This window comes from Eleginops maclovinus, chromosome 21 (assembly GCF_036324505.1).
Source record: "Eleginops maclovinus isolate JMC-PN-2008 ecotype Puerto Natales chromosome 21, JC_Emac_rtc_rv5, whole genome shotgun sequence".
In the NCBI taxonomy this organism is placed as follows: Eukaryota; Metazoa; Chordata; class Actinopteri; order Perciformes; family Eleginopidae; genus Eleginops; species Eleginops maclovinus.
In genome coordinates this window covers 12,396,763-12,420,119 of record NC_086369.1, presented here as the reverse complement: position 1 = coordinate 12,420,119, position 23,357 = coordinate 12,396,763, and the positions used below count along the sequence as shown (strand labels likewise).

Genomic DNA, 23,357 nt, shown 5'->3' with positions numbered 1-23,357 from the left:
CTCTTTAAAGCAGCTCCCTGAAAATCAGCTAGAGTGCTTGCTTGTTTTTGTGCTTCCATATAATATGTTCAAACCAGCCTCATGCCACAGGTACTTCCACTTTGGAACCATAAAATTGTCCTGTCACAGCGTCCTCAAATTCAATTTATTACCAACAAGCTAAGTGCGCCCTAATAGCACAATGACATTGCATTTCCTTCTGTGTTATCTTTATGCACTGCAAGCGAGATGATACCATGTAAAACACTCTATTTCCTCTGGTTAGTGAGGCTTGTTCTTCTTTGGAAACCTAGGCTAAACAATGCAAGCGCTGCCCCAGTTAATAGTAATTAAAATGTAAATTCTGTAACAGAAAATAAATTCTTCAAATATTCAAAGGCTGAAAACAATGTAGCCAAGTGAACCGATTATAGAATTATCCAAGCAAAACAGATAAACGAACAGGCATCATTATAACATATAAAAGAATAATTATCCTGTACCAAACGGCAGCAGCTTCTATGACAGAAATCCTCCTCCTACAGCCAAGCATGTGCTATTTTGGTGCTTCTTTTTTCCGTGTCAGTTTTGATAAGAGACCAGTGGAATAGATTATGCTTTTCATGGGTCTCAAGGGGTTGGCTTGGCTCCTGTTAGAATTCATTTAGTCAGATAGCCTCTGTGGATTATGCCTGTTTTCAAAGGCCTGCATTTCTGACAGGTCATTATTGTACACCACACTGGGACCTACTGCAGTGAGCAGCATGGAGCAAGCCGCACCATGCAGCCACGGCTCCGCACAGCACTGTCTATGTACACACACACGCTATCAAACATGCCAAACGGGGGGTAAGAAATGCCTGCCCGTATGATGTGTCGGTAGTTCAGTGGTGGACCAAATAGCTATGTGGCCCTGGTTCCCCATAATCATTACTGCTGCTTTATAGTCCCAGGGCCAAGCCGAGGGCTCACGCTCGCATCTGCACGCTGCAAGAAATGAGCAGAATGCTTGATGGATAGACCCAGAGCCTGCATTTAAACTATTAAGAACCTTCAATATTAACGGACTACTGAGGCAGGGACTGTTTGTATTGCACTCTCGATGTAGCGAGTCAAATCTAGTTAACCTTCATTGCAAATGCTGAAGGACCAATAGGTAAGGACTGATTCCCACTGGAGGTCACGTTAAACAAATATTTTCAGTCGTTTTTAAAAAATCTGACAGAACAATCTGAAAGCCATTGTGACAGATTCAAACACTGAGGGAAATTTAGCATGACTTTAGGTAATTCAAACCCATCACTGGTGCAGAAGGAGCTGGGAGATAGCTTCCAGGGAACAGGGGTCAGTGGATGGATACATAATAGACAGTTCCATTATATATCGTAAAGGTTTAATAAAGTTTTGAAGAGGCTGATTTAGGTTTTATAATAAGGGATGCATGCTACTGGATGAGCCTTCTTCCTTTCTGCAATCGCCATGACAAACTGAAAAAGGTGCACATTTGTGGACAACTAATGCTTGTTTTTTATTAAAAAGGGTTATGATCACATATGACTAGCACAGATAAAACTCATGACAGCCTACAAGGTGTGCATTAAATTACATTAACAATTCTAGCCATGTGGTGGTTGTTATTTCACAAGTGAATGATCCCTTAATAACACATTTCAATGGAGAACAAAGGGCAAGATTAATCTCAACAAAAGTATTTACATTTTTTTATTGAAATAAATCCAGAAGCATCTGTTTTGAAATATATATTCTAATATATAAGTCTCTCGTTGGTTCACCATAAACAGAACAGGTTTTCAGAACATATTGCCTCCAAGAAATGGTCGTTTATTTCATAACATGAAATGAATCGTGATTTCACTTGAGGAAGCAGATCAGAGGGATTCCGACTAACACAACTCCCCTTGACCTCTCATAAACCAAAATGATTGGGGCTTTGACAAAGACCTGACCTAGCTGTCTGACAATCGATTGGCAGGCACACTTTGCAGAATAGTGATTATATTCCGACTCAAGAACAACAGGGAGTGGCTTTATTGCATCCCAGAGGTCACATGCAACTGGTCCTCCCAATGGTGTCTCTTTTTTACTGCCTACAGTTCCTAATTAATAAAACAGCAAAGAACCAGGATTTATGTGAAAGCTCAATGGGAGTGTGTACATGTTAAGCCTTTCAATGTGCCCTAGTAGTGTTAACAAATGACCTGACTCACATTAAGGAGCATTAGAAGAGAGCTGCCAATATTCACCGCTAATTAGTGCCGACTGTCTATCAAAACCGTAACAATAGAGCAGAATTATAAAGAGCTGCCATAGGGAATGAGCGGATATGTAGATAGGATTAATGTAAACAAGTGAGAAATTGTTGATGATGAGGTTGTATTTGCTGAGGGACCATTCCCTGCGAGTGGAGTGCAAAGAATTCAACAGTTTGAAACTATATATCGTCCCGTTGCAAATTGTGTCCCTGAGTACACATCCAGGAAGCGAAGCGCCTGTTGAATGTTGAATGGAGTCAGGACAGACACCCGGAGAGGCTCTGCAAGGTCACTGTTCGAAAACCTTCCTGGTAATTATTCTTGATACAAGGATTAATATCTAATTCAAGGCGCAGGCCACGGTGACTCTTTTGTTATTAACTTTGCTACAGTGGGGAACCTTTCAGGATTATTTCAATTCAGTGATTACTTTTGGCGTAGCAGCTGATTGCAAACTGTGCTGGTAGGTTTACTCACCACATTGATTTCCTTGCCAATATTGAGGGTAGAGCTCCCAAGACGTATCACCCTGCACTCTTTGCTATGCTCTCTGTAAATCTTATTAGAGATGGGAGCTGATGGAAGCTCCTTCCTTGCACGGTACTGAGGAAGAGCACAAGGTTAAAGGAAGAGACGAGTTCGACTGAAGTGGAAAAGGTGGAGACTTAAACTTACTCCTGCCATAAGAGGGAGCCTGTTACACGGACAAAAGAAATATGATCTTATTCAAGTGATTAAACTTATCATTTTCACTATCTGGTAGAAAAGAGATTGTGACAATAATACCTTAACCGTAAAGTGTTAACTGCTGTTTGTAAATATTCCTTCAAGTGCTATTTTGCATTGTTTTAATCACTTTATTGACTCAAAATAGTAGCCTTCATCTATCTCTCAGACAGAGTAATGCTTATTATTTTTGAGCAGTTCTAAGTTAACTTCCTTTCCAATTTCTATCCCTGCTCTAAGTTGTTACTTTTTAATGCATTCATATCTGCATCCATTCCTACTGTGGTTTACAGGGTTACTTTGGGGTCAACACCTTGCACAAATTTCCAGTCTAAGGTCTAACATTAAGTCAAATGTCGATGTCTCTAGTTACAAAAAATGTGCTTGGTTAGTTATTTGGCTGTTGGCTTAAGCTAAATAGAGCTGCTAGCTTGCTGAATGGCTGGCTAAATACTTTGCAACTGAATAAATAAAGGTGCATTTGTGTATTCTGTGCTAAAGTTACGAATGTACAGTAAAGTCAAGTAAGGATCTTACTTAGATGAGATCTAGCATGCAAAATAGTTTTATCCAACCAGCATACGAAAGGTTAAACCCACAGAAAAACACTCCAACAGAACTCAACTTCATGGGAAAACCACAGACTTGGCAACAATGCTTACAAAAACTCTGAGTTACACTGCAACACCCCAAGGCACCAGTCTCTGGCAACTACCTGACACACATACTGAAAGCTTTTCATTTAGTGCCAAAATGGCAAAGAAATACAGACACCTGGCAAGGATTCTGAGCATATAGTTAAAGACCAAAAAAGTGCGGCGGCTGTTTGGTTGTTTTTCTGTCCTCTAGTGGCCAAGAGCAAGAGCAACTGAACATTTACACATGGGATTATGTTTGTGCCCTTTACACTGTTTTTCATAATTCCAACCTCTAGCTTGTTCTTTAACCACAAACAAGCCAAGGACAGGGTGCAAAATGCGATACACACACACACACACACACACACACACACACACACACACACACACACACACACACACACACACACACACACACACACACACACACACACACACACACACACACACACACACACACACACACACACACACACACACACACACACACACACACACTATTGCTGAGTCAGGTCCCTGTTGGGGGTTAGCTAATGATACCAGCTCACTGTAGATGGATAGCCGGGCAGCGCTTCGCTTCAGAGGCGAAGGCCAGCTCGGCCATATTGCAAGCACAACAGCGTCGCCATAGCACTGCTTGGCATGCTGCTCGGCCTCTGCACGTTAGTCACATAGAGTCACCCGGGGAATACTTTCTACCTCTACTGATCACCGGCCTGCACCTCCTGGCCCTGAGAAATCAACAGCCGGGATTTATAGATTTACCTTAGATTGGCTGTCCCACATTTGTACCCCCATAAATACTTTTACAGCTTTGCTAATGCCACTGTTGGGAATAAACAAGGTTACGGCGGACAAGATGAGGCTGAGATTTAGTTGGCGACTCTGACAGCACGAGGCAGAGCAATGAGGAAGGAGGTGTAATGTCAAAAAAGGGGAGAAAAAAAGTTCCATTGGGGAAGAGCACTTTATAGCAAAGAAGGGTGTAATTTTACATAACAATAACTGGCAAACATCTCTCTCAATTTCCACTGCCTTAAGAGGTCTAGCAGTGGGTCAACTATTTTTTTGTCAGTCTATATGTACCAAATAAAGTCCATCCTTAAAGCGCCTATCTTAAACAAGTTAAATTATTATGAATAAATAAACATCCTGTCTTAAAAAAACTGATGACCTTGGTTGTAATTCTTATCAAAGACATTACGGATGAATTATTCAAGCACATTACTTCACTTCAGCTTTAAATGCTACTCATTCGGACAACTTCATGAAACTTGCAGGGTTTAAAGGCATAAAATATGCATGGACAGGCCATCACTCTGTCCATAATGAATAAGCGTACCTTAGAATTGACACATTTGCTCAAGTTGTAAGACTGACGAGCAGACGTACACATTAGAGTTGACTAAGCACCGCGTGTCTGTCTCCCACTATTTGCTCCTCCAAAGTCAGCAAAAGCTCACAGATAAGTTTGTGCAGAAAGAGAATTCAATAGAAGGCATTAATTGTTGATACTGATTTCAGTTCATGCGGAGGTCACCTAGAGAGACAAAGTGATTGTTCAGAAAGAGTTCATGTGTATACCATGATCTAATCTGTTTTGACGGACATCTTGCCGACTGTGTCTTGATTTAATTTAACCTTGTTGAGACAAAAATGTGATGAATGATGAAAGAAAACAGCAATAAAAGTCTTAACAGGCAGCTGAAAAGCATCATGGTGCATTTATGCAGTAATCATATTTTGGTACATGTTTAGATCTTTTATCAATTCTGTGTGCATCACCTTGAATGAACTCTATTAGAGAACCCAGCCCCTTTCAGAGTGAGCATTCATTCATTTAAAGTACAGACATTTCTATTTATTGATGCATGTTGCTGGAAGGTCCACACGGTCAAGAGGGTTTAAAAGCATTCCAATAAAATGCTCTTTGATTACTTCTCAGCCAACAGAGCGTGGCATAATCTATCTCCCTAAAGCTGTATTTTTATTCCCACGTCATTTAACTGTGCTGACAGTCATTAAAGGATGAGACCTCAATGATCATGTTTGATACTACATAGCAATTAGAGTCTACAAATTAAAAAAAGCACCTAACTTACCTGGAACACTTTTTCCAAACAGTGAGGATGTTCATTTATTCACTGTACTCAGCAGTACACAAAGAGCAGCCATGGCTGTGGGGGAAGAGGCAGATGGTGATTGGAGGAGTTATGCCATCCTGTGATAACAGAAAAGATGACACATGCCCCATCGAACCAGGAGACGGAAAGCTTCAAGCTATAGCAAATGGTACGTCTTTAATTTGTAACTCCATGCTGTAGGTGACGGTGTAGTCTGTGCTACAATACAGTTCCACCAACTGCTCATCATGTGCATCCCTGCTGTTCTTTTCCTTGTGTGTTTTTTAATTGTTGCAGATTTTATAATAAGGTAATATGGAGAAGTTATTTTCACCAGGCTGAAGCAAAAGGAAATACAGTTGGGGGGGTATCTTGAGGAGCCACAATGTAAATATAGTGTGAAGTAGAAATGGTTTTGCTATAAAACAAAACTGAGCCATGCCTCTTTACGCTCTATTTGCTAATGCAAATCTAGCTGTGGCCCACTAGAGGCCTGTGCTCCAGTATATAACTCCACACACACTACATTAATCACTAACACATATTCATTGGGGGGCCTGCAACCCCTGGTAATGTATAGGTTCAGTGTCAGTCATCAAACAGTCAGGTTTCCAGGATTGATATGCTTACAGTCAGAGAGAACATAATTCGTGGGACACAATATTAGTTACATTTAATAAAATGCTAATAATATGTTCACATTATCTCCAATTGAGCCTTTCTTCCCTGATGTGACACTCTTTGCTAAAACAGCTGCTCACGGTGAATGTGTCTGCAGCGGCATGGATTGAAAGCTGTCCTGTGAGAGCATTAGTATTCAGTAAAAACAGAAGCTTACAATGCACTAGGCCCAACAAAACCTTGACAAAACAGCAGAAAAAGTCAGACGTTGAACTTGTCATTGGATGTGTCTGGAGATACCTTATTGCCTGCAGCGTTTGTGTTGCCTCGAGTCTTCCTGGCATTTTCTTTAAAAAAAAAAGATTGAGTAAACAGTGCCAGAAAAACAGGTCACATGTGCTTAATGTCCAACACTGTGAACCAGCCAACAGACTGCACACCTGGTTGCACAATAAGAAACATATTATGGTGGTATTACTTGTGGGTAGCTGCAGAGCTGGAGCCTGTGTGGAGGGAAGGCAGAACATACATCTTTATCTGTGTCCACTTACAAAAGGTTATCTTTCATATTGCTCAAATGTTACCTGATAAATGTCCTGGTAACTCTCAATATTTCCACTGCGGTTGGCACATTTGTCATCGTTGAGATGGCGGGCGGAGTAGGGCACAGATGGGAACCCCCTCCCTCGCGCTGGCGTTGACGTATGAGCTGCAGGTTGAACCAGACGAGCACGTGTGATTGATTACGCCGCGCGACTGGATCTCAACCACGGAGACGCTGAACTCAGGGCTGGAACTTAATGAACTACAACAGATCTTACAGAAAACTTGCACAAAAGCAAAATCAAGGAGTGCAATGGATTTGCAATTTCACATGATCAATGGAGGAAGTTGCTTTCTAAAAGTTTTCGCTGTTACAAAACAATATGCTTTTGTCTCTCACATTGCTTTTAAAATAGGAGATACCAATTCTTTATTTATGTCAATTGTCCATCCTGAAGACATTACAATCACAGCCCATTTAGCTGCCATTTGTATTAGGCTCTCATGAATCTGATGAAACATGGCTACAGTGTGTGATGCTAAATGATGTGCATTATAGAGGAGAGAGGAAACAACTTTGAACAACTAAACAATTGGTGGTTACATTAAATGGATTGCATGGAGTTTTTCAGAAGTGCTTCTTCAAAAGGAGACCAACTTTCTTTTAAATACGCCCCCCCTGCTGTCAAATCTGAACAGGGACATGTGTAACAACAAAGCCTTCAAGACAAGAGCTGTGAGGATGTTCCTGCTTACTCACAAAGCGCTGCGTGCCTTCTGGTTAGTCAGTTAATTAAAATAGCTGCTGGTATCATGGCTGCTCTCTGAATTATTCCAAGGCTTTAATATATTTAACTTATTCTAAAAAGGGATACAAAATGGACTTGTGTTTATTAAGCTTCCTGAGCTGCAACATGAATAAACCTGAATGGAATTAGGTCAAATGGGGAAAAACGATGTGAGGTTCTGTGGAGGTAACGACTGTTTGAGTCATTATGAGAGATACAATTAATTATTATACATCACATTTATGAAATTCTGACATTTTGAGAGCGGGTTTGTTGTCAACAACAACTTAGTTTCAACTACACTTCTATAATTTACTATAACATGTTTTTCCTCATTATTTGAGTGTCCAAAAGGTACACATTTTCTGGCATTGGTTTCAGTGTGATTAACTGTTACTATTGTAGGTGTCGTAGCAAGCTCCATTCATCCTGTTAGGAAAGCACATCCCAGCATAGGCTCTCTTATGCTCCAATTTCTGTGCAAACTGAAAACTGGGGTCTTTCTCTTAAATAAAGGAAGACACAGTGTTAAAACTCTGAGTACCTTATACATAATATAAACATGCGGCTGCTTTTATGTCCGTAGTCAAACCACCAAAGCGGTGTTAAACTGAACGCAGTTGACCAGCCGTTCACTACAGCAATGGAATGTTTTCAATCTCCAGTTCAGCCAGCACAAACTTTATATTTGGCTGTGATTGACATGCACCCAGTACACTCCAAGCATTGCTTAAACCAAAGGAGGATAAAAAACCCGATTGGATTTTGAAGTCTTTAGTTATGATATCTACTAAAGGGGAGAAGTTCACCCTCCGAGGTTTACTCTCTTTTATCACACAGAAGGGGCCAGCCAGGGATCATAACGGTAAGCTAACCAAGCCCTTACAATTGCCCAGACTGCAGTCTGTTTGGGTTTGTTTGCTGTCTCCTCAGGACTGGGTTTTTCCACTGTGCTGACAGCCTACCATCTGCCGCAGAGCCAATCTAGATCTGCTATGCCTACCTTCCTGTCTGTGTTTACGCTGCTGCAATTTTGGGACTAAAGATAATCATTTATGGTAGTATGACTGAAGAGTACACACAAACGGTGACATACGTTCAAAGCTGTGACAGGAAGAAAACATGACAAAAGTTATCTTAATAAAATATGTTTTATTCAGTAATAAAAGACGAAGATGACATCTGACGACCATCACCTGAAATTCAGTCACACAGGGTAGAGAGAAGTGTAAAGACAAGCTCCAAAATAGCACATGTTTACAGAGTCTACACTAAAAGAAACATACTGAAGCTATACAAACAAAGCAAGGTACTCAGTCTTATTTAAATTTAGACTACAAAACAGGTCGAGTTGTTTTCAAGTTCCAATTGCACCACAGTAACTACAAATAAACTGCCCCCGTTTCTCTTTACTTTGTCTTCCAAAGGATATGCCACAATAAGGATACAAATGGTTCTGCTGGGCCACAATATCAAGCCATGGCATCTTGAATATATAAAGTGTAAACACAGACGTAAAAAGAAACACCATTACAAAAATAAAAAGGCTTGTTCTACAGTATATTTACAGAAACACTATGACATAATGAGAAATGTGTTTTTTGCAAAATGCCTTTACTCACCTGTAGGGTTCACCTTTGTTTCGGGCCTCTCTTGGTAACTGTGGTGTCTTCTTTTGGTCTGGCAGATCTGGCAAATTGCTGTGAATGTTAAGTTAAGGTCTGTATGCAGCAAACATTTGTATTAAATGGGCAACGGTTTATTCTGATTTGATTAAAAACAATACAAATGCAGCTCATTAACCAATGTTGTGCTCTATTTTGTCATACAATTCATTTCTCTCTCAGCAACCTCTCCGAAAAGACACTTCCAGCTGTAGGCACGGGTTCACAGAAAGAAAATCATAGTTTTGTGGTTTATATTATGCTCATATACGATCATGTTTTTTTCTCCTTGAGTTGTATGGAGCAGCTTTAAGCCACAGGGGCCCTCTTCTTTGTGACACTTCATGAATTCAATTTGAGGAAAGGTTACAGCTGTTTGCTCATAAATGCCAGAAGCCTACTGACCATAAACCTTTGGAGAGTTTGGGTGTCCTGCTTTCTGGAACTTCCTAAGTGACGGCTAATGTTGTTCATGTAGATTGAAACACTTTGCAGATGTGGCAGGTTAAAAGAAGGGAGAGGAGCCTCTGTAATGCGGTCTCTTAATAAACCGTGCACTTCAAACTACTAGCGTTTCTTGCAGGTTTTTCTTCCGGCTCACTCATCTCAGCAGCAGGCTGTTCGGGGATTCTCTGGCAAGTGCCATACTGCAGTCTGTAGCTAACACTGAAAAAATAATTACAGGGAATCCGAACTGGGACCGGCTGTCCTCTGTCTGCCTCAAAAGACATCTGTACTCAAATGAACCTGGCTTTTTGATGCTCCAAATGAAAAAAAAACCAATACAATGCAGATTATAACCAATGTGTGGCTCTATTTTCTCATATATCAGACAAAATATATCATGTAACATAGATAGCTGGTCAAATTTGACAGATTTTGAAAAGATTTATGGTTGCCGTTTCCTCTAAAACCATATTCCAGTTAGCAAAGAAACTTGTGACTGAATACAGCCACGTGCAGGACATCTCCAACTAATAAATCACGCTGCAGACTTTGCGGTTCATTCTGTGAACTCGAGGACTAATATGCTGTCGCCAAGCTAATTGGTTATGGGATGCAAATTAAAACGGCATCAAAATCAATAGCCTTGTTCCGTTTGACAAGTTCAAAGGTTGATGTGTAATTATGGGTGCGGAGGCGAGGAGGAGCAGGTGGAAGGGTTGGGGCTGCCAGAAAATTAGCGCTCATCCTCCTGAAGGCACCGAGGAGCAAAGCCAACACGCCGCTGTGATGGAGGTGCCCACCTTATTATAACCAAACACCACCTCCTAACTGCCCCTTTATGTACGTTCAGTGACATTTGATCCTGTTCATTATATATACTAGGTCTTAATTGGTCACTTGTGTGAGACACTTTCCATGTAATATAATATACTGCACAAAACGGTGTCCGCAAAGATCTCCGAAATTCAATAAAATGGCCTTATGATATTGAACAGGAAGCGGATATTAGCCCAGACTTGCTAAACACATCAGCAATACATTTGTTTTGTGCTTTAGGGAAACTCTAAGTACAACTACAGAGTTTTTTTTCCTCAATAATATGTTTCAATTCTAGACAACCAATCAAATAATTGATCAAATATTGTAAAAATAACTATTTATATAAGGTCCATCCGTCCCAAATAACCAAACCCTACCCAAGGATCCACTTGTCCTGGTTTCATGTTCATGTGAGAGGTAAAAGGATACGACGACGAGGGGTTTGTCATACAGAACGTAGCCGTTGGTTTCCCGCAGGGCCTTCTCTGCACCCTGCTCACTGGGGAGTCCTACGAAGGCCTGACCTTTCATCCGCCCCTCCTTCATTAACACAATGTCAAACCTGAGGGAAAAAAGCAGGGACTCCTCAATATCACTCCAGGATTAAAGAGTCAACATGACACCATACATAAAATCAGTGTTTACACGAGCAAACGTTACCCGCTTCTGAATAAGAAACAAAGAAATTAGGGCTGCACAATTAATCTAATCTTTATCAATTCAAAATATGGACTTGGAAATTAGTAAAAAAATAGCCCTGTGAATAAATTATTTCATTGCTGCAGAGAAGGTTTAATCATTATTTTAAAAATGTCACTTTAGGTGACAAAAGGACATGCTTTCACACAGGTTTAATAATAAGAAAGTTACATTATAAACTGAAGTAACCCTCAAATGGTAAAACATGATAGATAGGTTAGCAAAGGACAAACAGTTTTTCTGGCAGAGTTGCATCTTCCCGTTTATCACCTACATCTGCGATCAGAGTCTGGCTCTCTACTCAACATAAGCTCGGTTTGATGACGCAGGTGGAATATTCATTTCAAGTACTGCTGATGCACGAACATAAAATGTCCCTCATGATCTCCATGTCAGGTTAGATACTTATTAATAACAAAACACACAGTCAGCATGAATTACTAAAAACTCTCAGAGGAAAATGACAAATTGCCAGGGTGTAAAAATAGCGCATGAAAGACAGAGGACACAAAGCCTCTGTTTACATACATGTTTCTCTCGGCTTCTGATGAAGGGTTGACGTATCTGCCATAGATATACTTCAGGTCCTGTAACACAAAAAGATGAATATCAGAAAAATATTTGAATATACACAGAAGTCTTTTGTTGGAGGAGAAGTCATCTTAAAACCCACAGCAAAACGTAACTTTTAACACCCAATGACATACGATGACATGCAGAGTCTGAAGCAATAAATGAAAGCTCCAGAATAAGCCTCATATTCAGTAACCCAAAGTGGGTCAAGTGCTATAAATGTACCTACTTTCTCTTCCACTTGCTTTGCGATATTCTTCACGTACAGTCTGCAGGTTGGCTCACCCGAGTCGTAATTTTTGAACACAGACATCCTTTTTATTTCTGTTTCAAAAGGAGAGAAGGAGGAAAAGAAACGTAATGCAAGGTGCTTTTCAAAAACAGGTATAAGGGATCATCTCATAGCTGCCCGAATATGAGCAAAAGGTCAATTCAAAATAGTCTCAATTCAATAACATTCACTCAAGGTTTTCTTTTTAGAAAGAGTGGACTGAAGAACTAGATATGAAAAGCCATGGATACATGTTGGATCTTCCATGCAGGTATTTCAGATATGACTTGGATACATTTCAGCTGGTGTGTGCTGTAATTATGAATAGACGTTAACACATTTTTATAATTTCCACAAATACATTTCGAGCTCAGTATCATCAAATGTTGCTTTATGGTAGTGAAGGGTTTTAGATATTACTTTGAGGAACCAACACATTCCTCTTGCATCATTTCTACAAAGAACAGGATTTGAGAGAGGCAAGAAAATGGTTTTAAAGGGAAATGCAAAAGCTTTTTAAAAGGTCATTCCTGTACAGGATCAATACAGTCATTATTGGATTAGTATTCCATAACCTGAATCATTTATCAATGCTTTCCCAGTTTGAAAACTAAAGATGGAGGTCTGTTTTGTTACTTTCCTGTCTCCAATTCCCATTTTAAGACTGGTTGTGTTTCTTAGGGCAATTATCACTTTCCTGATGTTAACATCCATGTCTTTAGGGAAGCAGTAAATAGAAGCCCCCAGAATAAACAACAACATGCAAACATGGGGCATGTTTACCATCTCTTGACAGCCGTCCTTTCTCCAGCTCCTTCCTGGAGATGACATCAGAGGGGAGATCCTGCTCCTCGTCACTGTGCTCCTCCTCCTGTTGCGACGCCTGAGTGCTGGGGTAAAGCTTCCCAAAACCCTCCGGCTCCGTCACCTCCTGGTCACTGCTGGGCGGGGGCTCCAACTCATCCACTTCTAAAAAAGGGACACACAGGTTCAAAAACACTCCATCATGTTGTTACTATATTACTTTTGGACGAAACATTGGAAGAAGCTGAGCTGTATTTCCTTTTATGTGGAGGCACATAGGTTTCAGGATGGTACAAAACAGTAGGTGGACTTCCCCCCCCCCCCCCCCCCTAGCACAACTACACAAGGAAGTTTTCAAAGTGTCTAACAAAAGCAGATGGTGAAGTAATCACTTCCACAGTGTTTATCCTCTTCAGTAAACCAAACACACTCAGGACGGGACAGTGGAAGCAAACCCAAATTTACCATATTGAAGTTTAAAATGTAGAACCGTGTCTTCATTCTAAACTAATCGAGTTGAAAATAAAGATGTGTTTCATACCACAAATGCCTTCTTTTGGCATATTAATGATAACTGAAGAGAGAGGCATAAGCACATCCAGTGCTGTGTCAGATTAAGAACAGTAATCAAATCAAAATCCATTCCTGTTTTGCAAACATGACTTTGAAAGACAGAGGGAGGGATAACGCTGGCAGACTTTTCAGGAGCACACACACGTAGTAGATGGAATTACCAAGAGCAGTGAGGCTGTACAAATCCGAGGAAGATGTATGTGTGTGTGCACCGGAGTGAGAAGTGTTGGGGAGCTTTTCTGATACACTCTTGGCAGAGAACTAGATCAGTGCTTTCAAAATTATCCTCCTCCTTATCTGTCCCCCACCTCCCGCCTCCCCTTTCCATTTAAATAGCTTGTTTATCGGATCACACACAGCCCCTTCCCCAAAACAAGACTAATCCATAAAGCCACCTGTCATAGTTTATCTTTCCCTGCCTTTAGGAAATCTTTTGTGTTTGACTTTGAGATCTATTTTACTTCTCAGAGGATTGCCAGGGAGTGAAGTTGTAGCTAGAGAGAAGGGAGATAAGGCCGACGAGGACCTGCACAGCTGACAAGTAACACAGGCTGTGCCCTCGATGACATTTCCTCATACAGATAAAGGTAAAACCTTTTCTGTGCGACTTTCTCTGCTGTGATATACTGCTGTGGAACACTCGGCTCTGACTTCAGCCATGGTAAGGGCTTTAACTTGTGTCAAAAGGAGTATCAAACCACCTTCTGCTACAATGTGATAATAAACATGATGTATAGTAATAATCAAATCCTCTCATTCCTGCTCAAAAGAGGGAAGGCAGTGCTATTTTAATGCCGTGCCCCCAATGTGTGGGCAGACTATAGTCTTCCTCTGATTCACTTTTACAAGCTAATTGAAAATAACGTTTTTTGTGTTACTTAGTGATAATTAGAGAATTAGCTTATTGATTAATTTCGCTAAAGTCCTCCCTAAGACACATTATCAATAAAACATAGGTCATAGGAAACAGAGGACATCATTCGAAATTAAAACTGAGAATGTATGTTGACAGGAAATAAAAATGGCGGATATTTAGATTTTTTGATAAGTGCCAACTATTCAATGCATCACAAACGGAGCTCATATAACATTTAAATGCCTTTCAGTTCTTATAATAAGAAATGATCAGTTGTTATAGTATTTCAAGAGGAATAATGGAAGCAATTTATGGATTAATTTGTAGTCCTGGTCAGGTGAGTTTAAAAAAGATGAAAGCCTGAGTTTTCAGTACAAATACTACATGCATAGATCCCTTATGTCTTTGAGAACTGATTACACATCACATATGCTTTAGTTCTATTCAACTGATAACCTCTGACCTAGTATTCTAGAGCCAGCTCATAGAGTCCTGTTGAGAAGATTCATTTCAATTAACACAACTTATCTTAACTAGACTATAGAGGAAAACTGGGTTTAAAGTCAAGATTAGTGGAAACATGTTGAGTGAACATTTGGGAAAGGATTTAATAATCTATTGATTGTCTTTTCAAGCTAAATTGGCAGATATCCAATAATTCACTGGTAGAAATCTTTATGAATTAAGTGCTTTTGGGTGTGGAAGACATCCCTTTGGGCTATAGAAAACTCGTATGTACTTTTTTTTCCTTCCTTTGAGTGTGTGGATATGAAAGTGATCACACGAGTAGGATCTAAGGTCCCTTACCTCTGCCTTCATCTTCAGACTGGCATGGCCCCCTCCCCTCCTCTGTCGCTGCCACCTCTGGAACCGCAATGTGGAATTCAATTTTCTTCTGCCCAGCGGAGGGGGGCTGCTCGAACACGTCAGAGGGCTGCAGCACAGGAGCACTGAGGGCAGCAGAGACAAACAGCACCCCCCTCAAAAGAAGCCTCTAAAAAGCACCCACAGTAAACCCTGGCACCTGAGCGGCTTAAGGGTTGTGGTCAACCAGAGATATTTCCCAGTCCACGAACCCACTGAGGTGTTTGTGTGTGTGTATTTATAGGTTCAGAAACAGAGTTTGTGGTCTGTCATTAAGGGAATGTGTGTGCGTGCTGCAACAATAAGTCTCTGAGCCACTAAAGGCTGTCTTTATGAGGAAGACATATTGTCTGGAGGGTTTTGTCCTCCTTTTTTAAGCTGCCTGTGAATACTGTCTCTGCTTGAGGACTGCGACATGCATGAGTGCCTTTGCTGTACCTCTGAGAGTCTGCTTTGGGAGCGTAGAGTAGATCCTTGATCCTGGGCTTCTTTCTCTTTGAAGCTGTTTTTGGTCTCAAGGGTCTCTTGCACGCTTGGTTGACCAGGCCCATCAGACGAACAATCCTGAAATAAAGCAAGCATAGGGAATAAAGGACACAAATGTCCACCTTGAACAAAAAGAAATTCGCCTATTGGAATTTAAAGACATTTCCCCTCAAGCCAATTGTGTTTCTAGAAGCATTATTACTTCTGAATGACATATTAAGGCCCTGGATCTACTGGCTTTGGCGATTTCATGCAGAACTAAATGAAAGTCTAAAATGTTTGTGCAGGGATAAGAGATATCCAATCGCCCCGCACCTCTCTTTGTCTTCGTCCTCCCCACTCTCGTACTCGGATTCTTCTCCGCTGGACATCTCCATCTCCTCCTCTGGCAAAGGGGGGTATTCAGGAGGGAAGGGAGGAGGCATGGGGAAGGGTGGTGCAGGAGGCAGGTGCTCATACTGCAGGAAACAAAGCGACATGGCTGGGATTACAATCAGTCTGGCTTCAACTGACCGTGTGTTCTCCTGGTAGGTTTAGTCAAGGACTTTTTGGTTTGCAAATATACAAGTGAAATAAATACAGAGCCATGATCCATGTCCACTATCACAGTAGGGTTGATCGATACTAGGTTTGTTTATGCTAAGTGTTCAAATATTAGCCACACAATAATAAATGACTGATGGATTTTTATTATGGATTCATTTGAGGAGTACTTCCTAAATCAATCATTTGGTTGATGAAATGCTGGACATTATTTTTAAGGAAAGCTCATCACAATTTCCAAGAGCACAACATTAGTACTTAAATGGCATATGAACAAATATCTCATTTAAAAATATAAACATGAATCCAACAGTCATGCATTCAAGCTTACCATGGGGGGTCTGGCAGTGATTGGGCCAAACGGACAGGGCAAGTTCATCTTGTTCATCAGGTGAAGGACCTGTTTAATTGGAGATACGAGTATGAGACAGGGATAATTGTATCTTATATGATTCAAACCAAAAGCTGGCAGAAAGCTGGTAATATAAAGATGCTGCTTCTCTCAGACAGGCAGCCGGTAACTCCATATGTAAAACAATTTGAGGTTTTTTGCTTTTTCATTTAAAAAACAAGGATCAGAGATATAGGCTGAAGTGAGATAGAAGCGGGGAGGCTTCTCTGCGACACACTAGCACCACCAAGACGCCAACGCAGTAAACAGCAGCACTGAAAACCCAGGCAGTACGGCTCCCAGGGAAATGTTAAACCCATAACTCATGCCTCCCACTTATGGTTTATTATTAATACTTGGTCCCAAAATTGAAATTTAAAAGGCAAATGTTTGCTGTTTGATCTTAAGAGGCTGGACTCAGTTCAAAAACCTCTGGGATATTCCTTTATACATTCAACAATATGAATCTGTCACATTTGCATTCGGTTCAACAAATTCCTGTTGGGAAATATAAAAAGTACAATCCACACAGATAACCAACATCTGCATATCAAAGACTTGCAGGTACTGGGAGAAGAAAGAAAGGATGTAAAAGGAGCAGGATTTACTCACTTGAACATAAAACTTTGGCACACTGATGAGGGCGTGTGTTATGTTTGTCAGAATGCCATTAGAAGGTGGTGGGTATAAATATTTCAGAGTGGGGTTCGATTGAAATTTCAACCTGTAGGAGAGAGTGGGAGGAAAAAACAGAATGACTTCAAAGGAAACTGCAGCTGCAGCTCACAAACGTACATTACATTATCCCCTTCACTTAACAACTCGTGAAATATGTCTTAATAATAGAGACACATGAATATGAGGTCCAGCCAGTGAGCTGTAGCCAGGTAGCTTATTCTTCAGATGACAAGCACTCAGGCAACAGAATGTGAAGCCCAGCCATTAAGGGACGTTGGGACCAGCATGCCATGTCAGCACCAAAGCTTGTCCTCATGAAATAAAAACTTTTATAAGCCAAGATTCTGCGTGGCACCAGAGAACAAACCTGAATCTACTGAGGCCTATTAAACAAAGACTTAAAGTGTGTGTGTCTGTGTGGGGGGGGGGGACAGTGAGTTTTGGCTGGGTGACAAAGGAAGCTGGTAACAGTTCTGCTGGGACTCAGGCGAATAATGAACCTCGGTAGGTTAGTTAATTAAATCAAATACATTTGAAAACTGATTTAATTACATATGTAATGTGTGTTGGTGATGTGTAATAATGCATAGGAGAATACTAATGTTGCTACAAGGTAAAAAAAAGAAATGCACAAATGTTATACAATACAAAAAATATTACAATAACAGTAAAAAATGACAGAAAAACAATGAATTAATTTCATTAAAACTAAAGAAAAGATGAACAGAAAAATACTTCATTAAAAAATATTCATAAAAGTAAGAAATAGAATAGAAAGACAAATAAAATAAAGATATGCAAGTAAAAGTAAAACTGTGCACATTGTACTATAATGCAGACCAATTCAATTTAAAATATAAAGTTGTTTATTAAAGCCCCAATTGTGTTTCTTAGGCTCAGCTGCAGTAACAGTCATAGTGCCTTGTTTGTGTGCTTTTGTTACAAAGAAAAGAAAAGAGTGATCAGCTAAAAAACAAATATGTAAATCAAGCTAACCGCATTATATCAGGAGATGCTGCTGCTCCAGGTTTTATCTGAGCACAAGGTAGGATGGAGCGAGAGCTATCAAAGACCACCTGGTCCCACCAACTGGCAGCACAGACGGCCTGACCGTTTAATTGGACACAAGGCCGCTGACGGCCCTGAATATTGCTCTCAGATTTTCATCCAGGATTATTGTCAGCAAGCCTCCAGACAGCCTTTAGACACAAAGTGACAACTCCAGGTTTGGACAGCATGTGTCACACATTCAATTGTAGTAAGTATCGCTCGGGTGGGTAATGATTTGGCAAAGGGAGACTGGGACTGATACCAAACTCACACAATGTAAGACATTTTGGTTTAACCACACAACACAGGGCGAGATCAAGCACTAGAATTCAATATGGTGCCTATCATATAATGCACTACAGAATGACCCATGGGTTGTGTATAATTTTTTCTTAAACCCTAACAAATATATCAGCCAAAAAAACTCAAAAATTGCACGCCTTGTCCCAATTAGGGATTTAGCTATCATTGCATCAAGATTTCCTCATATTACACCAACACTATGAAAATACCTCCAAATTAACTTGTATTTAACACTCACCCAAGGTCAGGTGCAATGCCGGTTTCTATGAGGGGAATGTTTGGTAGCTTGGTTTCCTGTTTCTTCTGCTCCTTCCTGACATGTTTTCCACTGTAGAAAAAAAGAAAACATGTTACAAAAAGGATTCAACTGCAGCTTTCCTCTTTGGTTGCGTATTAGATGCTTGTTTGCATGCTTGTTATTTAGTTAACTGGGAGGTTAACACCCATGTTCAAAGTTACATTTCTGATAACTAGAGTATTTTGTAGATCAAATGTGTTTTCTTAACTCATATGATTTAGGAAACGTACCTGACGGACACTGATGGGTCCTTTAATACTGTTACATGATCTTGGCCTTTTGCAAACTCTGCAACAAGTGTTTTATCAAGAATCTCTAACTGATGGAGCCTCTGAAGAGCCTAAAATAGATGTAATGGTGATTGGAGGACAAAAGAACAGATTATTAGATCACATTTACCTCTTAAATGTATTAGTTAAATGTCATTTAACTAGAAACACTGCATAAATAACTCACTTTTGCTGCTGACTTATCACTTCTAAAGCTTGCAAATGCTGCATGTTTCTGTGGAGAAGAAAAAGCTTTTGTTAAATACACAGCAGCTCAAATGGATTTATATATGTTAAGGCTCACTACGTTTCAGTACAGTACAACCTACCAAGCGCCCTGTGTTTGAGAAGACCCTGATTGTCTCAGCTCCAAAATACTTCAAGAGGTCTTCCTTCTCGCCCTGGCTTAGTTCAGAAGGTAAGTGTCGGATGAGCAGTGTTTTACTGCTGCTTGTTTGGACCAGGTCCTCATTTGGTTCCATTTCCCTGTAGGATAGCAGGCAAAGAGCAGTACAGTTACACAACATCACAGTAATAATATGAAAAATAGTGACCAGATGAAAAGAGACCTTTTTCAAAGTGAAGCCACCAACTAAAAAACATCTTAAATAAGTAATTATTGGAAAGAGACTCATTAAGTCCCTCCTAATGAATGATCCGACCTTACAAAACAATAACAAGTCGGTAAGAGACAGTCTTACATTACATTTGTTGTAACACTTTAGCCATTTTGAAAACGAACACTGGATTAAAGAACCAACATTAGCATTTCTTACATAGCCCATGTATTATTCTATCATTATTGTACGGTTTTCGAAAAGCAAGGCAAAGTTAAACAGCCACTTTTATATGGAGACTGAGTGCTGCTTCTACACTGGGCTAGCTCAGACCTAGCTCCGTGCTATCTGAACGAAGCTCATATCACATGCATGTATTTTACCTTATTACCTTTCGTTGCTAACAATAAAATATATTATGACTCTAGGACCTTAAATACAGCCATTAACAAATGTTTAAGCATTTAATTAAAGCTGAAGTGAAATATTACATCAAATACATGCCTGCTGCTGCAGCCAGTAAACATACCCACTTCCGCCCGGCTCTTCTTCTTCTTTTCGGGATTGAGGGGGGACGACATGTAGCACAGCCACCTTCCGGACTGGAGTAGTAACATTCAAGTTTGACAGTTTAGGAAAAGTAAGGAGTCCTTCTGAATCACAAGTTAACCAGATTAGTTTATAATGTCCACATTAGAGACCGTTTATAAAGTTATAGACAATGTTTGGGGATAGTTAAAATGGCGCTCTAACCAAATCACAGTAGTGCAAATAATACATGAGACTGGTGAGTTCAGTTATAAGAAAGTGTACTTCAAAATGTGTAATGTGTTGGTTCGAGGTACAGTTGTTTGTCTTTTCCTATAAGACAATGTATAACTATGGCAAATCTATTTTAAAAGTTACTTTTCAAATACATCTCTTATTGGTGGAGCACGTGTTGTTGTTGTTGCTCACCGTGACCACAGGAAGGCGGAAACACTTACAGAAAGTCGTGAGAACTTTAGTCTTGAATAAAAGGCTAGCCTTCAGTTACTTTTTAGTAGCATGTTTTTATTAAAAAATACTATTCTTACATGTAGAAGTTTCAATTTTAAAATGTCTTGTACAAAAAGGCTACATTTTTGTTTTGATTCATTAATGTTCTATTCTTTTTTAGAATATAAACTCTTGGGGTCGTTTAACTACATTTATGAACACAACTCTTCTTGCGTATGGAGTGGCGCACTTGAATAGTCTAACTATTTTAGTTAAAGTAAAATAAAAATAGTGTAAGCTCTGCGTGTGTGTTCACTGCCCTCCAGTGGTCAAAGCTAGGAACTGTACAGTATATTCTTATTGTGTGTGAAAGGGGCAAAGTCAGAATAATGTGAAGAGGTAAAGATGTCTATGTATTATTTTTGTAGAGTTATCTACTGCAATTAACATGCTAACCAGCTAGCTCCGGCCCTGCCCTCTAAAAGGCACACTTGCACGTCTTCCCTACGTCCACCATGAGAAGACAAAGAATTAGGGTTAAAGAGAGTATAGAAACTTTTACTTGGAAACAGTAAAATACATTTTGAGCTGAGTGTATTTAAACGTGTCTTTTCATGCTGTCATCTAGTGGCCCCACTGAAGAACATCAACAAGTTAAACCCATTCAGTGAAATGCAGAGAGGTCGGCTTAGTAACATTTCAGGTGAGTTCTTACAAACTATAGAGATATAAGTGCTTATTATGTATATGTTTTAAAGGTGTCAAGAAGACTCTTGTGTTTGTGAGGTTAATAAACTAAACATAAATGAACAGCCATACATACTGTATTTAAAGTTTAGTTGTTGTCTTTCACCAGCAGGTGTCAGCCTTGCCATGCTAAATAGCAGCTGCTGCAGGAGTAATGATGTGACATTTCCAACTTTATGTAGGATGACATGTCTTGCTTTCCTTCTTCAACTACAATATTCTTGCATTGTATTATGCATTATGTTTAAAGACTAATAAAAATAACGTCCCTTATCATTTGCCTTTCATGAAAATGGTTAATTTGTTTAATAATCATGGATAAAGATTTAAGGGGGTCACAAAGTAAAAAATGTATGCCTACCACCCCTAGCTCTGATCAATGCAAAGCTATCATAACCACAGAGATTGGGTACCAGTTAAGGCAGGCCTGTCCTTCTGCTGTCCAGGCTTATGAAGACCTTCAGCTTCCCATCCCCACCCCCCGAGAAAATCTCCCCTACACTTCTCGAGATGCCTCCAAATTCCTGGCCAAATGAAGCCTTTTCTTTGAGGAGCGACGCAAGGGCATTCCTCATCAGGGGGACACAATACCCCCTTTCACCGTGGCCTGGCTCTGAAATTTCACAGGTGATGGGAGGAACGGTAGACACTCGATCCTCCTTCCTCCCTCCGACGTAACGCATCAGACTGAGGGAGAGAGAGAGAGAGAGAGAGAGATGCTCTTTGGGAATGTTTCGGCCCGGGAAATAGGAGAGAAACAAGTCTGACTTAGTTTTAGTTGATTAAGTTTATAAAGAGATAAATATATATACACCTCTAGATCTTTTTCTACATAAAATGCTAATTCCAGTCTGCACATCAGTCTAATAAAATACTTTAAGGGAAAGGTGTGGGACTGACAGTGCATGAGGAAGGGTAGAAACTGAGTGAAGTTTCTGGTGGCAAAAAGAAGCAGGACTGTTACTGCCTCTGTTGGCAAGCTGAGGTAATGATCCTGCATCAAGACATTATGAAATATAAAGCAGTCACCGGGATGAATATTGATATTTGTATTTTTAGTCATTTAACTGAGTCTGTCATCTAGAGAGAACGTTAGATGTTTATAATCATGTCTTTTTTCATGCAGGGGGCAGAGATGTTGTCTTTACCCCGAGCAAATGTTAGGCCACGACTCCTGATGAATATATAAGACTTTCTATTTTACTGAGAGAAAATGACAGCAGAACAAGTGGGCCAAAAATAATATGCTAATGTTGCATGTTGGTTTTTTGGTTAAAAGTGTATTAAATATCAACATTATCATTTACTAAAAAGGAACTGGCTTTGGTATTTGTTGGGTAACATTATTTATATATTTATGGTAAGATTCTAAACAAGGTTTCCCACCTGTTGGTTCAGCATGGCTACATTAGAAATAAGGTCAACATTGAACATTCTTCTCATGTCTCTCCAGTATTTCATCTCCTCTCTGAGGTTGGCCCCACAAATACTTTAAGGTTTTACCCTCAGATGAAAAGATGCAAACAAATATCAAATACAACCATCCATTATTTCTGCGTTTTAGGAATTGATGTTAATAAAATAACAACATAAATACTTCATGAAGATCATAATTGTCCTAAGCCTGTGACTTATTTATATAAAAATAGTATACACTAAGTAATACTGGGAGTGTAGGTCACAAAATATGCTCTGAACTTTCAACAGGGTCCTACAGTCCTCATCAGGTCCATATGGCCTGTTAATTCCCTCACTGGGTACAGAGGGAAGGCTAATACACCCTAGACAGTAAACTC

At 40.0% G+C, this 23,357-nt stretch overlaps 1 protein-coding gene and 1 long non-coding RNA gene across 5 annotated transcripts; one reads left to right on the top strand and one right to left on the bottom strand.

Annotated features, from left to right (window-relative positions):
- Nucleotides 1-8,823: 8,823 nt before the first annotated feature.
- On the bottom strand, nucleotides 8,824-20,567 carry rnpc3 (RNA-binding region (RNP1, RRM) containing 3). Of its 4 annotated transcripts, none has more exons than XM_063912208.1 (16): nucleotides 20,366-20,567; nucleotides 19,609-19,765; nucleotides 19,467-19,514; nucleotides 19,241-19,350; nucleotides 18,951-19,040; nucleotides 17,294-17,405; nucleotides 16,622-16,690; nucleotides 16,063-16,205; nucleotides 15,700-15,825; nucleotides 15,205-15,347; nucleotides 12,948-13,133; nucleotides 12,123-12,217; nucleotides 11,849-11,907; nucleotides 11,051-11,183; nucleotides 9,314-9,391; nucleotides 8,824-9,177 (listed from the first exon to the last, which is right to left on the bottom strand). In XM_063912208.1, exons 2-15 carry the CDS (start codon nucleotides 19,759-19,761, stop codon nucleotides 9,323-9,325), a joined length of 1,536 nt encoding a protein of 511 aa, XP_063768278.1. In that variant the 5' UTR covers nucleotides 19,762-19,765; nucleotides 20,366-20,567; the 3' UTR covers nucleotides 8,824-9,177; nucleotides 9,314-9,322. The 4 variants fall into 4 exon arrangements, with proteins under 4 accessions (XP_063768278.1, XP_063768274.1, XP_063768275.1 ...); XM_063912204.1 differs by having other exon boundaries at nucleotides 20,341-20,432; XM_063912205.1 differs by having other exon boundaries at nucleotides 8,824-8,887; nucleotides 20,341-20,432.
- Nucleotides 20,384-22,788, top strand: LOC134883788 (uncharacterized). Its single transcript, XR_010168331.1, has 3 exons — nucleotides 20,384-20,623; nucleotides 21,443-21,517; nucleotides 22,008-22,788. It is a non-coding gene; the product is annotated as an uncharacterized LOC134883788 (long non-coding RNA).
- The last annotated feature ends 569 nt before the right edge of the window (nucleotides 22,789-23,357 follow it).